Consider the following 14087-nt stretch of genomic DNA (forward strand, 5'->3'; position numbering starts at 1 on the left):
GTGGCTCTGCTTATATGCCTAAATTCAACACTTTTCACTGATATTTTAAAGAACATTAGATTCAAGTTTCTTCCTGAAGTACTGAATCTTTCTAGCTATTCTAGGTACAGTTGTAACTTTTGACCAGTTTTTTTTAAATTACTTTTTAGTAACTCATTGATACCAATAGAAGAAAATGGTACAACGTCTGGATGAAGAGTAATTTAAAACCATTTGTTTTTTTTTAAGTTCATTAAGGAAATCTAATTGTCTGTATTTCATCATGAAGTTTTCTCAGAAAGAAAGCAAAGCTGCATATGAGTTTCATTCCCTAAAAAAAAGAGATAGTGAAGCAAATTAACTTCACTTAGAATGACTATCTGTGTATTAAGTTGTACAATGAATATCTATTTAGAATTCCTTTCTCTGTAAAACAGAGAATAAGTACTTCATTAAAAACTAATCTGGCATTAAACCCAGTAGGTTCCTTTATTGATGATTTGGAAACTCAATTAACACCTGTAAATTCCTTTACTAACAGTTTGGGAGTATAGTAACAATAATTTAGATTAATGAATTAATTCTTATGTAGAACTGTGGAATTTTGAAGATGTGATTTTTTATAACACAGTAAGGAAGTTACGTTATCATCACATCTGCACTTTTTGGGTCTGTATGTACTATGTCAGATAACAGTTCAACTGACTTACCTTTCCTTTATATATTTAATATATATTATGCCAACCATACATAAACCAACAATGCAGGAAGAGTTGCTGGTATGAACATGAATCAGTATATCAATGTTCACTTAGTTAAAAATCAATTTCTCATTGAGATGGGCTGAAGAAATACTATGCACATCTTTGTGAGATGCCCACTGGGACAATAGTCATGCACTCTCACATCCCATTTTAAATGTGTAACACATGATGTTCAGTCTAAAATGGCAGACAAGAATGAATAATTACAGTCCTAGTCAACATCTCCTAACAATGCAAGTCTTGTCTTTTTTTTAAAAAAAAAAACAAAAAAACAACCCAAACAGCTCTCTCCTCCATCACCAAAACTCTTCCTCTTCCCACACGCTCCAACAATGCATGTTTTAACAGAGCAGAGAATGATTTCATGAGGACTGCAAACCCAGCAAACTGATTCTAAGTTAACTATTTTTCCCCTCTCCTTTCCTCACTCTTTTCTACTTCATTTTCCCCTATGGATTTTTTTAAGGACATATTCCCAAAGTTCAGAAAATAGATCAAACTGAAATAGCTTATAGGCACCATAAACTCATAATATTACTTGTCCATGTGTGCACTATCCCTTCCGGAATAACTTTTGCTAACCTCATACACACAGGAACCAGGACTCCAGTCCCCAAAATCATGAAACTTGCTTAAAAATTCTGTAATAAAGTAATTTATATACTTGCAGCCATATATGTACATGTGTGCTTGTAGATGCACACAAGTTTACACAGTAGAGAATGCCAGAACGTTACCTTGATTTTTAAAACAATAAAACTTCTCACATCTTTATTCCATCTGTGTGTTTTTAGTGAATATCACTACATTACATCAACAACTACTGCAAGAAAATTTTTTTACTTCACAGATTTTTTGTATCTATTTTTAGATTGAAGAGTCAGAATACGTTAAGTATTCATCACGATACAGAATATCTCTCAAGTTCTACAAAGCGATAACAGTCAACAAAATAAGGAAACATTGAATCCTTTAACCCAAAAAAGAAATTTGACAAATTTCTATTAGCATCTGCATGCTTTTTTTGGAAGTAACAAAAAAAAAAAAAAAATTAAAATCAGGGGTGAATTCCTCCGAGCTAAGCTCAGCAAAACCGAAGAAACAGCACTCTGCCCAATTAAATAATTCCCTCAGAAACAGCAAGGCAATATTGGCAGTAGTATTTTAACTCAAATTTTACTTCCTGTGTCATAGAGACACTTCTGAAGCATACCAGTCTGTTCATGAATCAACTCATTGTTATAGTAGTCTCCTGATAAGTCACTTTCAAAGAGGTATTCTACATAATTGCACCCCTAGGTCTATACTGCACTTAAAATATAGAGGTTACTTATTGACTTCCTGGGCTGAAAATTTGCATTCCATTGCTGACTTCCACTAAATATTCAGTAACAACTGTAGTTGTTATAAATACATAGGCTCTGGAAAAATCCCACAACATCAAAATTATAGCGTCCTAACTACCACATAGAAAATTACACAGATTAATTCCTCTACACCCACAAAACCAAAAACCACTCAAAAAATCTTTGATACATGACCTCATATATTGCTGCATTTTCCCTGAGCAGAGCAGATCCTTAAAACGATCTACAGTCAACACTGTCACTTACGTAAGGAAAAAGACTGTACCTTTTAGCGAGCACCTTTATGCCATGTACTGGGTTTGAATCTTCCAAAAGGAACCTCCTCACCTTTGTGCCATTGGCCATTTCCCCCTGATTATAATATACAGGTGGAGACCAAAAAGTCAGGAAACAATTAGAGTTTCTAGGAGAAGAACCCACATTCAGAAAACAAAAATCCAGCCATATCACCTGACAATCATCAAACCAATCTATTTTAGTGCACCCTGTCATCATCAAACTATTTGTGGTCCAACATAAGCCAACAGGAATCAAACCAACCCAGAGGAAAAAAAAAAAAAGAAGAAAAACTTTTAAACATCTACAGTTACTAAAATTATCCATTTAGAAATTGGAAATGCCTTCTGTAACAGCAAAAATAGGTAACAATCAATTAGCTAAACAACTATGTAGTGAAAAAGGTTTTGAGAAACAAAATGTAATTATTCATTGGATGTTGAAATATGTTCTGTTAGCAGGCATCAGTCTCCCTCTGTGGAAGTAAGACAGGCATTAGAAAGAATTTAGAAAAGAGTAGTTGGAAATATTCAACTTATATACAGTTCTATAAAAAAAAATGTAAAAAGTTGCTTATTAGTATAGTAAGCAAATTGGAGTTGGGGTATAATTCCTCAAATGTCAGTGCAGAACTGGGAATTTCACTAGTACTCAGTATTCTACTTTTCGTTATTACCTTTGCACCATTGTTAACTCAAAATGTGTTCTAACAACTAACATACTGTGTTATTAACTGTTACAGTGTCAATGTGTTTTTGTTATGAGATTTATCTTAGTGTACAAACTATTATTTAAAGCAGAATGCACATAAAGCAGTCTGATAGTTCATAACAAGGAAACTAATCTTACAATGCCCTTTGGGAAATCCCAAAGAGAACTTTTCTGTAACAAGAGCAATGGTGCACAAAATCAGAAGAAAACAGTCTTTTACACAGCCATGGTGGATGAGAGAGTGACAGCATCTCTCTCAGATAGATATTGACAGCATACACAAAATCAATATGATTCATGCCTCTCCAGGAACAGAAGCTTGTTTCACAAGAAAGCAAATGTGAATTGAAATAACAGAATTTCATATCAAATACAAGTTGGTAATTTTCATGGTCCTTTTGCCCTTGTATTTGTTCTCTTCAAGCTATTCAGATTTCTTTTCACTTCTTCATACATATACAAGTTAGAAGTCCAAATTGTGCATAGCATTGAAGGAAAACCAGTTAAATAACTAAGTTTTAAAGATATTACATGTCTCCGAAACGTCAATGCCATAAACAATGACATTCAGAAAACACTTCCAGGTGGGTGATGTTATTTGCAGCATAAGCTTTTATCTGCTAAAAGTGGCAAAGGGCATGACAAAAAAAGAAGGGACATGAACTTGTAATTACACATTTTAAAGTTTGTCCTAAGCAACTGTGAAACAGAAAGAAGTGATACGATAGATTTTTCTTATTTTCAAAAAACATTATGTATATTACTTTTTATATATTAAAACATAAGTTAAACAAATACAAGAATTGTAGAAACCCTTCTGTATACATAACATAATTGACATTTTTCACATGTGTATGAATAGCATTTTGGCACTGTTTAATCTTCTCAATGTTTAGAAAGATCTGCAAGAGCAGGATAGCCATTCACACTATAAAAGACCACGGAAGCATGTGCAGAGAAAAGAAGGTACATCAAACACAGATTACCAAACTACAAGTATTGAAGATGTCATAGTAGGCACAAATACATAAAGACATTGTCTGAGAAGGAATAGTAGTAAGAGGTATAACTATACAAATGTGTGCCTTGAGCATTCTGGAAGAAGAAAGAGAGGGGCAGTTTGTCTTGTCTGGTTTTGATTTTGAAATTAAACCTATATAATCAATTGAACGACAGACATTTCAGCTTTTTCTGTAGCTAGTACTCAGTGTACAATCTAAACACACCTGCAAGCAAATTAATGCCTGCACAGAAAACACAGAATTATTGCTGTAATTCTAAATAAGTGGAAATTCTTCCCAGAACTTTTCTTAGTACTAAATGCTTTTACTTAGTTTAAATTTTATTTTTAAAAAAGGACTCAATGGCTGTAAGAAGAGAGAGGCCAACAGCTACTTTTCTATACCTCCTAGATATTATGTCTAAGAATGAAGAATATAAAAAAATTATTTTTAAATGTAAAAATTCAAAATATTGAATAAATAGATATTATATGTCTGGATAGGTTCTAAACAAGTTCCCAGAGCAAATTTTCAAGGAATATCAATATCCAATACAAGAAGAGCAAAATGCCTTGGGTGCTGGGGCAAAAATAGACAGTACCCAAAGGAAAAGGAACAGGGCAAATTCTGCCGCATAACATGAAATGTCTTGAACTGGATGTTTAATCGTGATATATTTTACAATACGTGGAGGAAAAAATATTTTTAAACCAAAATAAGCTATGATATTATGTATTCCAGCATCTGGCCCAGTGTCTCACTGTAATATGCCATACATATAAAACTGAGAAACTAACTTTCGTTTGGTGGTGTCCTGCTTCATTTGGCAATGTTTTCTTTATTACATGTTTTCTGCAGTTGTAAAAACTACAGATTCAGAAAAAATAAAACAATAATCTTATACTAATCTGTATGATACAAACATACTCCAAATTCATCATATTTGATGAGGAAAGTGCTGTAATACTCTCTAAGAAGCAACGTGCACTGGGAAATTAGAGGAAATCACGATGGAAATGATGATGCCGACATAATTCATGCTACATTTATGGCGCCTATCAACTTACTAGTTATTACACTCTAGAAAAAAAAAAACCCAACAAAATTACCCTAATGATATACTGTGGCACACTGTAGTATAGCAGTATTTTATTGGGTATGTTGGCTGGTATTTTGTTAATATGGTGTATGTGGTTACAGAACATTTCAGTGTGAATCTTCTCAACAGGAGAATGAAAAACATTCATGCATTTTGTTAATGTAGAAGTGAAGGAAAGAAGATCTGGACTGGGGAATATTTTGTCTGATAGACTGGACCAGAAAAAGTAATCAAAAGTACCCATCTTCTGTGCAAGTTGCAGGAAGTATTTTCATTTGGTATTACTTTTTAATTGAGTTCACAAATTCTATACACTACTTTGAATTCTAAATTTCCTTAGCTGACCTTACTGCCTCGAAAAATTCTGTACACATGCATCCTGAACATGGAAAAATGTATCTTAAATGGATAAGCAACTCAATGAAATTAGTAAAATAAGCACATGCTTAAATGAAAGTACTTTCCATAACTGGGTTCACAGGTGATTAGAATATACATACGATTACAAATTGCCAGTGCAGGAGGAAGGTTCCCGTTAATGAAAATGTGTGACCTGAAGAACTAGAAGTTTTTAAGTGCTGTTGTTGCTTTTATTTCACTAGAAGAGAACCAAGTATTGGTAAAATTTTAGTCAAAGCTAATTGTTTTTGAAGAAGTACTGTAGGAAACAATTTTGGAACCTATAGCTGGGTAACCGCATGTCTTAAACTCTGGCTTTGATGCTGATGTAATTCTTATTTATATAAGAATTAGTTTTTGCATTAATGAGAAAGTTAATTATTACACACTCTACTAAGCAGCTTCCAAACAGATATAATTAATTATCTATAGAGATCCTGAACATTTCACATATAGTGGATTGTAGGAAAGGCATTTTCATTATAAGACCTCTTTTCTGTACCTTCAAACTTTACCCTTCACAATTCTTCTTTGGGTTTTTAATTCAGTGCTTTATCCTACCCCAAATGTCTTGTCACTTCTTGGTGGAAATCTTTGCATTAAGTTATTTTCTGCACTTCTGTTAACTTTTATATATGAATTTACTATTATTTATAGATTATTTGTATGGTCTGGCATTCAAAAGTTATTTTATGCAAGAAAAAAACTTTTCTTACATACTGATTTTATATTTTCCAGTAAATATCTGAGACAAGAATATTTCTAAAAATGTGTAATTTCTCAAAGTGGAGAAGCAAATAATCATCGGATTTTGTCAAAGCACTTCAGAAGTTTTTTTCATGGTTAGCATGTCTAGTACCAATCATAGTACCAATTTAACTTTTAACATTTTATCACACAGACATCACCTGTAATACAGCCTGACAAATCAAAAGGTCACTCTGGCTCAAAGCATAAAAGGAATAAATAGAATTGAAAAGCTAAATGGAATACATGGAGAATCTGACAAAGAATTAAAATTTTAGAAGTCAAGGATTACATGTGAAAATATAGATTATTGAAATTTTGAAACTTAACTTGCTAATTCATTCATGTGTCAGAAGAATAATTAGAGAGTAAAAGACTTTTTATTTGACAAGAGTTTTCAATGAAGCTGAAACTGTAAATTATGTTAATAAAATACTTTCCTTGAACTCCAAGCATGAATACTGAATCTACAGTCCCCTATAAAGTACATATTTGATTATGATAGTACAGGGTGTTTAAAAACTCATTTTATTTTGAAGTAATTTTAGTGAGTCAGAGGAAGGGTTAATTGTATATAACTGATTAACTTTGCACACTGGAGATAGTTTACAGGATCAGGCTGGTACAGAGATTAGGGTCAAAGTATGCTTCAGGTCCAATATCAAATGGGAACCAGACACTGGATTCATGCTGAATGGCACTATGATTTCATGAGTTATTGTCCAAGTTCAAATGTTACAGCAGCCTTGTTGGTGTGCCATTACCATGATATCCTGTGCCATTACCATGATATCCTTAGACCACAGACAGGTCATGGAACAGAATTTTGCTTTGGGAGCATTCCTGTGACAGGGTCTCAGTCTGGAGTCCCAGGCTGGGAAGATGCCCTTAAGCTTACTTAAACAGAGATGAAAACAACCCCTGTGTCAAAATACAAGCCACTGTATCAAAAACTAGGAAGATGTATCTAAGCCATTTTTTTTTCACCCAACAGAATCCAGTCATGCAGCAAAAGCTCCCTACTAACAGCAGAAATGGGATCTAAGAAAAGGCACCTGGGTCTAAATCCTACCAGAAGAAACTTTTGACCTGCAATAGTAATAAATGATTCTTTTCAACCTTTCAGATTGGTTACTGGCTACCAAGTCAGAATTAGGCTCAAAGATAAAAAAATTGTGTATCAAACTGCAATAAAATTTTGCTTTAGGGTATTTGAAAACACTGCAAGTTAGTCTATAAAAGACCTACCATATATTTGAACCATAAGTGGATATAGGTATATTTTAACAGTTATCTCCTCAACTTCTCTGAATGATGGATCCCTTTCAATGCCTTTTAAATTATTTAATTTTCAAAGTTTATTATTTTTAACTGTTTTTTAAAACTTATTTATTTAAATTTTTAATATTTATTCCCCTTTGGGGGGCTCTCTATCCCATAATAACCAGATCAGGTTAAATTATGTACAGAAAAACCACAAACCAAATTTGTATCAATTTCCTACCATTGCCAGGAAATATCACTGGTAAACTACAAAAATCTTTGATTATATTATTAAGACAGTTTGTGATCGTCTGTCTCAGTTTTCTCCCATCAACTGCCCACAAATTGCTTCATGAGTATTCACTTATTTAATTTATTAGTGCAATTGGTTAGCAACAGACAGATGGCATAAACAACTGTTTATGCTTAGTGAGCAGATGATTTACAATATTATACATTTGAAGAGGGCTATACTTTTTAGCACAAAAATATATAAACATTCTCTTTTATTAAGCTTTTTAAGGACAAATTTTCACATTTTTATTAGAAGTAAATTAAATTTGTAATTACCATTTTACTTAGTGATTTCCATTAGATTTTATTCTTCTTTATGATGAATCCTCCTATGGAGGAAGATTCTAAGCATGTAAGAAGAAGTTCTAAAAAGTCAGACATAATAATGAGTATTACTTTAAAACATAGTGACTAAACATTGGTAACTGAAACAAGCAACTCCCACCTCCATCACAAATTCTCTGTTTTCCTGAACTTTGCATAGCACAATCAAGTAGGTTTACTGTTTGCCTCCACTGAGCAAATATAGAAATAATTTTCCTAGTGCATGATGAAAGAATCCCATTTTCTGTTATCAGCTACAATTCTACAGATCAGTTACAATTCTACAGTTGCATGAAGAAATGCAACTCATTTCAGAATGAACTAAAGGAGTGCTTTGCCTCAAAGTTTCAGAGAAAACAATAAATGAAATGTCTTGTTTTTCAGGATTAAGTTAAAGGAATATATTCAGTCTGTTTTTCATGTATCACATTTAAAACCTGCGTACACCTTAGTGTTAAAACCTAAAGCCATGAAACTAACAAGCAGCTGGATCTATACTCTCATGTATTGTGCTGTTACAATATTTACAAAGTCATATTTAGGTGACAACTAGTGATCCACTTAGTAAAGTCGCTTCTGTCAGACTATATATCACATACTTCAAAATTGCTTTGCGTGGTAATAAGTTTACTTTCTCCTAGCTTCTTTCTTTGAGTTTCCCTTCTGTTGTATAAAGTCAGCTCAGTTCAAAATACATTACAAAAGATTTTACTGAAATCTTTATATTGTGACATTCTGCCAACATTTTAAAAAGGGGCTTCAAATAAATATTCTAACTTGCTCTGCGTGTTTGACACATGCATGCTGATAGGAGAGATGAGAAATTTGCATTTATCACAGAAGTCTTTTTAACAGTAGAGAGACAGTAGTGCTTGACCATCAAACTTTCAACAGATTCATTTACTAGAAATGCTGGTACTCAGTTTCTGAAGGAATACAAAATATATTGGTAGAGCTGATAGAGAAAACTTTCCAATTCATGTAATGCCATGTATATTTCTATATTGATAATACTATCCCATACATTGCAGAGTGTTCCAGGGTTGCTTCTTGCAGAAATCTTGTATCTTTTAGATGTCTGACATTTGGGTTTCATCTTACGGATGTCAAACTCTTGTCTTTTCAGAGACAACTTTCCCTTTCCTATAGATAGACATGTTAACAGTGTCCACAGAAGAAATTAATTCCATTGCAGGAAACAAACGAAACCTATTCTTCCATTATTAAGATGACTCCTTTTTATCAGAAGATCGTGAGAGCACAAACTACCATATCACTGACTGCATAGTCCATACAGAAGATTAAAATGCACCAAAGAGAAAATAACTTTAATCAAAATACTTTCAAAGTTCAATAAACTAGTAATATTGTCCAGAAAAGTATCATTCTGTCATAGGAAGTATTTCAAGAAATACGCCAATTAAACTGAGATTCAGCCAAAGGATAACAAAAAATCAACTCTGCAATACTTCAATTTAATAACACGCTCAGCCAAATGCAAAATTCCATTTCCTGCTAGATCAAAATTTAATTGTTCCACTTCATTATTTGATAATAACAGTGCACTCTATTAAAAGTCTTATTTATTATTGTTTTTCTTCAGCTGCTACTCAAAAGCTCCAATGTAACACTCCCCTTTGTATAAAGTTCAGAAGATAGAGAATGTAGTATTATTTAGTGGAAGTAAAGGTAATTTCCCTAAAAAAAATACACTTTTGCATTGTAAAATCCCCTGAGAGCACCTCACTAAAACAAATATTCCCAAATTACTTTAAGAGATTGCTTACACATAGAAAAGTTTGCAGAACTGGATCCAGAGATAGAAAGAACAAGATATTTACTCATTTCTATTCACATCCCGCATTCCTTCTGCCTGATTACATTAATGGAATATCCATTACCACAACAAAATATGCTACACCAGTTTAAGGACATTTACATGTTGAAATTATTAACCAGTTTACAATGCTAACAACACATAAAATATACATTTTCCAAATCAGCAGTCTGCTTAAAGGTACTACCGAAAACACACTGCAATAGGTAAGTTATATTCACGATTGTACTGACTTACCCTGGTGGAATAATTCACCAAGGAACCATTCAGATTGCCAGTGTTGCACTTGAAATTCAAATGTTGATCAGGATGGTGATTCGCTTCCCAGCTTCCCAAATCATGCACCACTGACTTGTCAGAATTTGCAGATATTTTCTGGAAGGCAGTGCAAGTCATTCCTGTGAAACTAGATGGCTTGATCATAAAGGCCTCCAGAGCAATATTACGAGATACCTGTGAAAATATTGAGAAGCAGATATGTTGCTAACTCATTGAGCATAATTGCATTATTATATGTGCATTGTGTAATTACTGTATATACTTTATAGAGGATTGTGCATGGACACACTTGCATAGATATTTGTAGTTCCTGATTTCAAATTTGTGAGATGATGGTGAATAAAATGTTTGCTGGATAATGTTGTAATGAGGGTTCAAGTGATTTCACAACACTGAGTCCTATTTTTTAAATTTTGAGTATTAAAGTCTTTAAACACTTGGGGGTTTCCACTCCCAAAATATACCTGTAAAGGCTTGACAAAGTTCAAACAGTGTGAACATGCCATTTTCAGCATATAGAAACAGATGGGTAAAATGCAAGGTAAAACAGTGTTCATTATGTAGGACCATAAAATGAGCTACAAAATGAATACGGATGAACTCAGAGCAAAATTATCCATGGAAACAAGCCACAGTCAGGTACACGTTATGAAAAGCCACAAGCTAATCTTGTCTTTAAGCAGTACAGATACAGAAAATGATAATTTGGTGTCTGTTTCCTAAACCTAAAAAAATAAAGGCACCACTCAGCAGAAGGGCCAAAGGGGATTGTGACCTGGGTATGCTGAGAGCAGCACTGAAGGCTGCAAAGGCCGGGAGCAGAAACAAAAAGCCACATTGCAATTACCCTAAAATATTCTGACAGTCTCACCAGCTGGAGAATGAAATGAAAACTCTTCAGAGGTGATTTTGACAACTATTGCACATGCCTGACACAGGACAATTGAGATAAGTTTTATCATCAGCTGGCAGTCTTCCTTTTGAAACTGCCCATCTGAGATGTGTACACAGAAATAAAATAAAAGCAGGAGCAATGAAGCGCCTTGGAACAACACTGAAGGGAAATTAATTTGTGGGTGATGAGGCATACAGATCCACCCTCGGAGCTCTCAGCTGTCCAGGGCACCCTCCACCTCTCTGGCTGCGCCCAGGACCTCTGAGGGGGGTCCCATCCCCTTCCTCTGGCCCAGTGTCAACTGAGGCTCCTCCAAGGCCTCACCTGAACTCTGTGGTGGCTGCATCGCAGCGTGGCAACCAGCCCCATTGCCCCATGCCCACCATTGGCCTCAGGCTGGCCTCCTTGCCAGGGCCTGGCCTGGTGACCACCAGGCTGTGAATGGGCATGGTTACCGTCACCATGCCTGACCCTCACTTCGATCCGCAGCCCCGCGTTCCCTGCCTGGGCTCATCACCACCACTGAGGATGTGTCCCTGGGTTGGGGCTGCCCTGGCCGCCCCGGCCTGCCCCACTCCCCAGCTGGGGGCACTGGGACGGGCCTGGCTGGGGAGGCCCCGGCCCTCGCAGTGTCCTGGCGAGAAACTTTTGTCTATATGACTTCTCTAAGATTTTAAATACCATGCAGCAGAATAACTCCTTCTTTGTTTCACTGTTATGTGATTATTAAATGAAGCATTAAATATATCGTATTTTACATTTATAGATGAAATTATCTAGCATTTGAAAGTTGCTACTGGCCATTCTTCCTGCAGCGTGTTTTGTACACCATTTGACAGCAAGGGAGACTTAAGAAGATCTAAATGAAGGTATCCATCCTGGTGTTTTTCTGACCCTGAAATTAGCCATTCCACAAGCTCATGGAACTGGAAAAACATTTTTGTCTTCCAAAAATGATGTAGAGTAACAGTCATGGCTCCCAAGTAGCTTTTCAACGTACAGGAACACAGTCGTGCATATGCTATATGACTGACACAGTTTTGAGAGGTTCCTTTTTTTCAGGAGTTATAAGCTAGTGGCTACCTAAGCTTTGGGGGTTTTGTTGTTATTTATTGTTGTTTAATATAAAGAAAGCAGATGCAATTTCTGTGAGACAGTTTGCTGGCTGGCCTCTCAAAGGAACAGAGGCATTTGGTATTGAATGAGATGACACCAGAAAAACTCCACAGCTTTGTTTATTTACAAATTGCACTCAACAGTAAACTAATTCTACATAAAACTACAAGAAACAAAAAAATAAAGCACGGCAAAAAGGTTAGTGATACAGATCTACATCTGATTACACAGAATTACTGTTTACAGTAGTGTCAACAGCTTCCTGAAGCAGTGACAAGAAAAAAAATCACCTTTGGCACTTGACATTTAAAAGAAATTTCAGTATAAAGCAACAGAGCCCCCCTAGCTGTCACATTGCAAAATACTTCTAAAAGGCACATTATTGTCTCTATGTATTTAATATAAATAAATAAATATTTTCCACAAAATTCATTCTTTTATGTAAACAGGAATTAAATAAAAAACTTTCTTTAGAAAAGAAGCCAAAATATTCTTGTCTTTGTTTGAAGGACTGCTTTTCTAAAAATATACAGTGAAGGAACTAAGGCCATTATGTTATTTGGCTCAGCCTGTAAGTCGGCTTAGGCAATAATTCCTTTTTTTTTTTTTTTTTTTTTTTTTTTCATACCTTATTGCTGTAATTGAAACTAGCACTGAATACATTTTTAAATAGTGTCTTCATGTAAATGCAGTGAATAATTGAGAAAATAATAAAGGTTGTTTAAAATCAAGCAAGCATGCAAACCAACCCAAGGAGCAATAAGGCTTTAAAATATGTGTCTAAAATTATAAAAGGATGAGTTTCAAGCTTCTGATTTAGATGCATTTCTGCCATTTAGATGTTGAAACTGACAAAAAGACACTTTCTCAGTATCCAAATGACAACCCCTTGGTACCTAAATAACAAATTCATGTAGGTGGAGGCCAAAGAATAAGAACAATTATTTCATACTGCCACAGCTTGCTTCTAAAAATCTAAAACAAACCACAAATTAGTAATTTTTATGATATGATACACCTTTTTTATAATTTTCTAAATGCTTTAAGCAAGTAGAATCCTCTCTGAAAGGCAAAAATCTTCAGGCAACAAGGGAGCATGTTGTCTTTTCTCTTATTAAAAATTTCACTCACTCAGCTTAGACCTTTCAAAAGAAACTCATATACTATAGTGACAAGAACAATAGAAACTGAGTGAATAGTAAGAACACTAGAAAGATAGTGTTGTGAGCAGCCTATTGTAAGAATAAATAAAATAAATCAAAGTCAAGAAAAAACACTTTTTAATACGATCAGCGATACTTGGAAAAATATTTTGGTCTTCCAAATAGAATCCAGGAAAAGAAAAAAAAGTCACAGAATCCAACTATATTTACATAAATCAGTTATGCTGTATATCTGGCTTACGCAGTCTTGCTTCTCTTTATACAAGTTTGTTGTAAAACTTGTGAAGAAAAATGACATTTAAAAAATAAATTCTGACAAAAACCTTTGTAATTTTATGAAATACCTTTGATATAACTTGAATATTGCTGGTCAGTATTTGACTTGCAATGTGTTCCACACATCGTACAATCCTGGTACAGGCTTTGTCTTCTTTTTGAGCCATCCACAACACATGGTCATCGACCAACATTATATTGCTGGCAATTTCAATAAGAGCATCCCCAATCTGGAACAGAAAGAAAACCCAAAAAAACCCAAAAATGGTATTGCCTGGAAAACTCACAAAAATAGGA

The 14087-nt window shown here is 34.5% G+C and overlaps 1 protein-coding gene across 1 annotated transcript in view; it reads right to left on the bottom strand.

Moving 5' to 3' along the window:
- Window positions 1–14087, bottom strand: part of LOC104129171 (adhesion G protein-coupled receptor A3) — a 238525-nt gene that overhangs the window by 115318 nt on the left and 109120 nt on the right. Inside the window, exons 12-13 of the mRNA XM_009642086.2 lie at window positions 13859–14020; window positions 10299–10514 (exon numbers count right to left, since the gene is read on the bottom strand). Of these exons, the coding sequence (XP_009640381.2) occupies window positions 10299–10514; window positions 13859–14020 (378 nt within the window). The remainder of the gene's footprint in view (window positions 1–10298; window positions 10515–13858; window positions 14021–14087) is intronic.

This window comes from Egretta garzetta, unplaced genomic scaffold, assembly GCF_000687185.1.
Source record: "Egretta garzetta isolate BGI_Z169 unplaced genomic scaffold, ASM68718v1 scaffold56, whole genome shotgun sequence".
Taxonomy (NCBI): domain Eukaryota; kingdom Metazoa; phylum Chordata; class Aves; order Pelecaniformes; family Ardeidae; genus Egretta; species Egretta garzetta.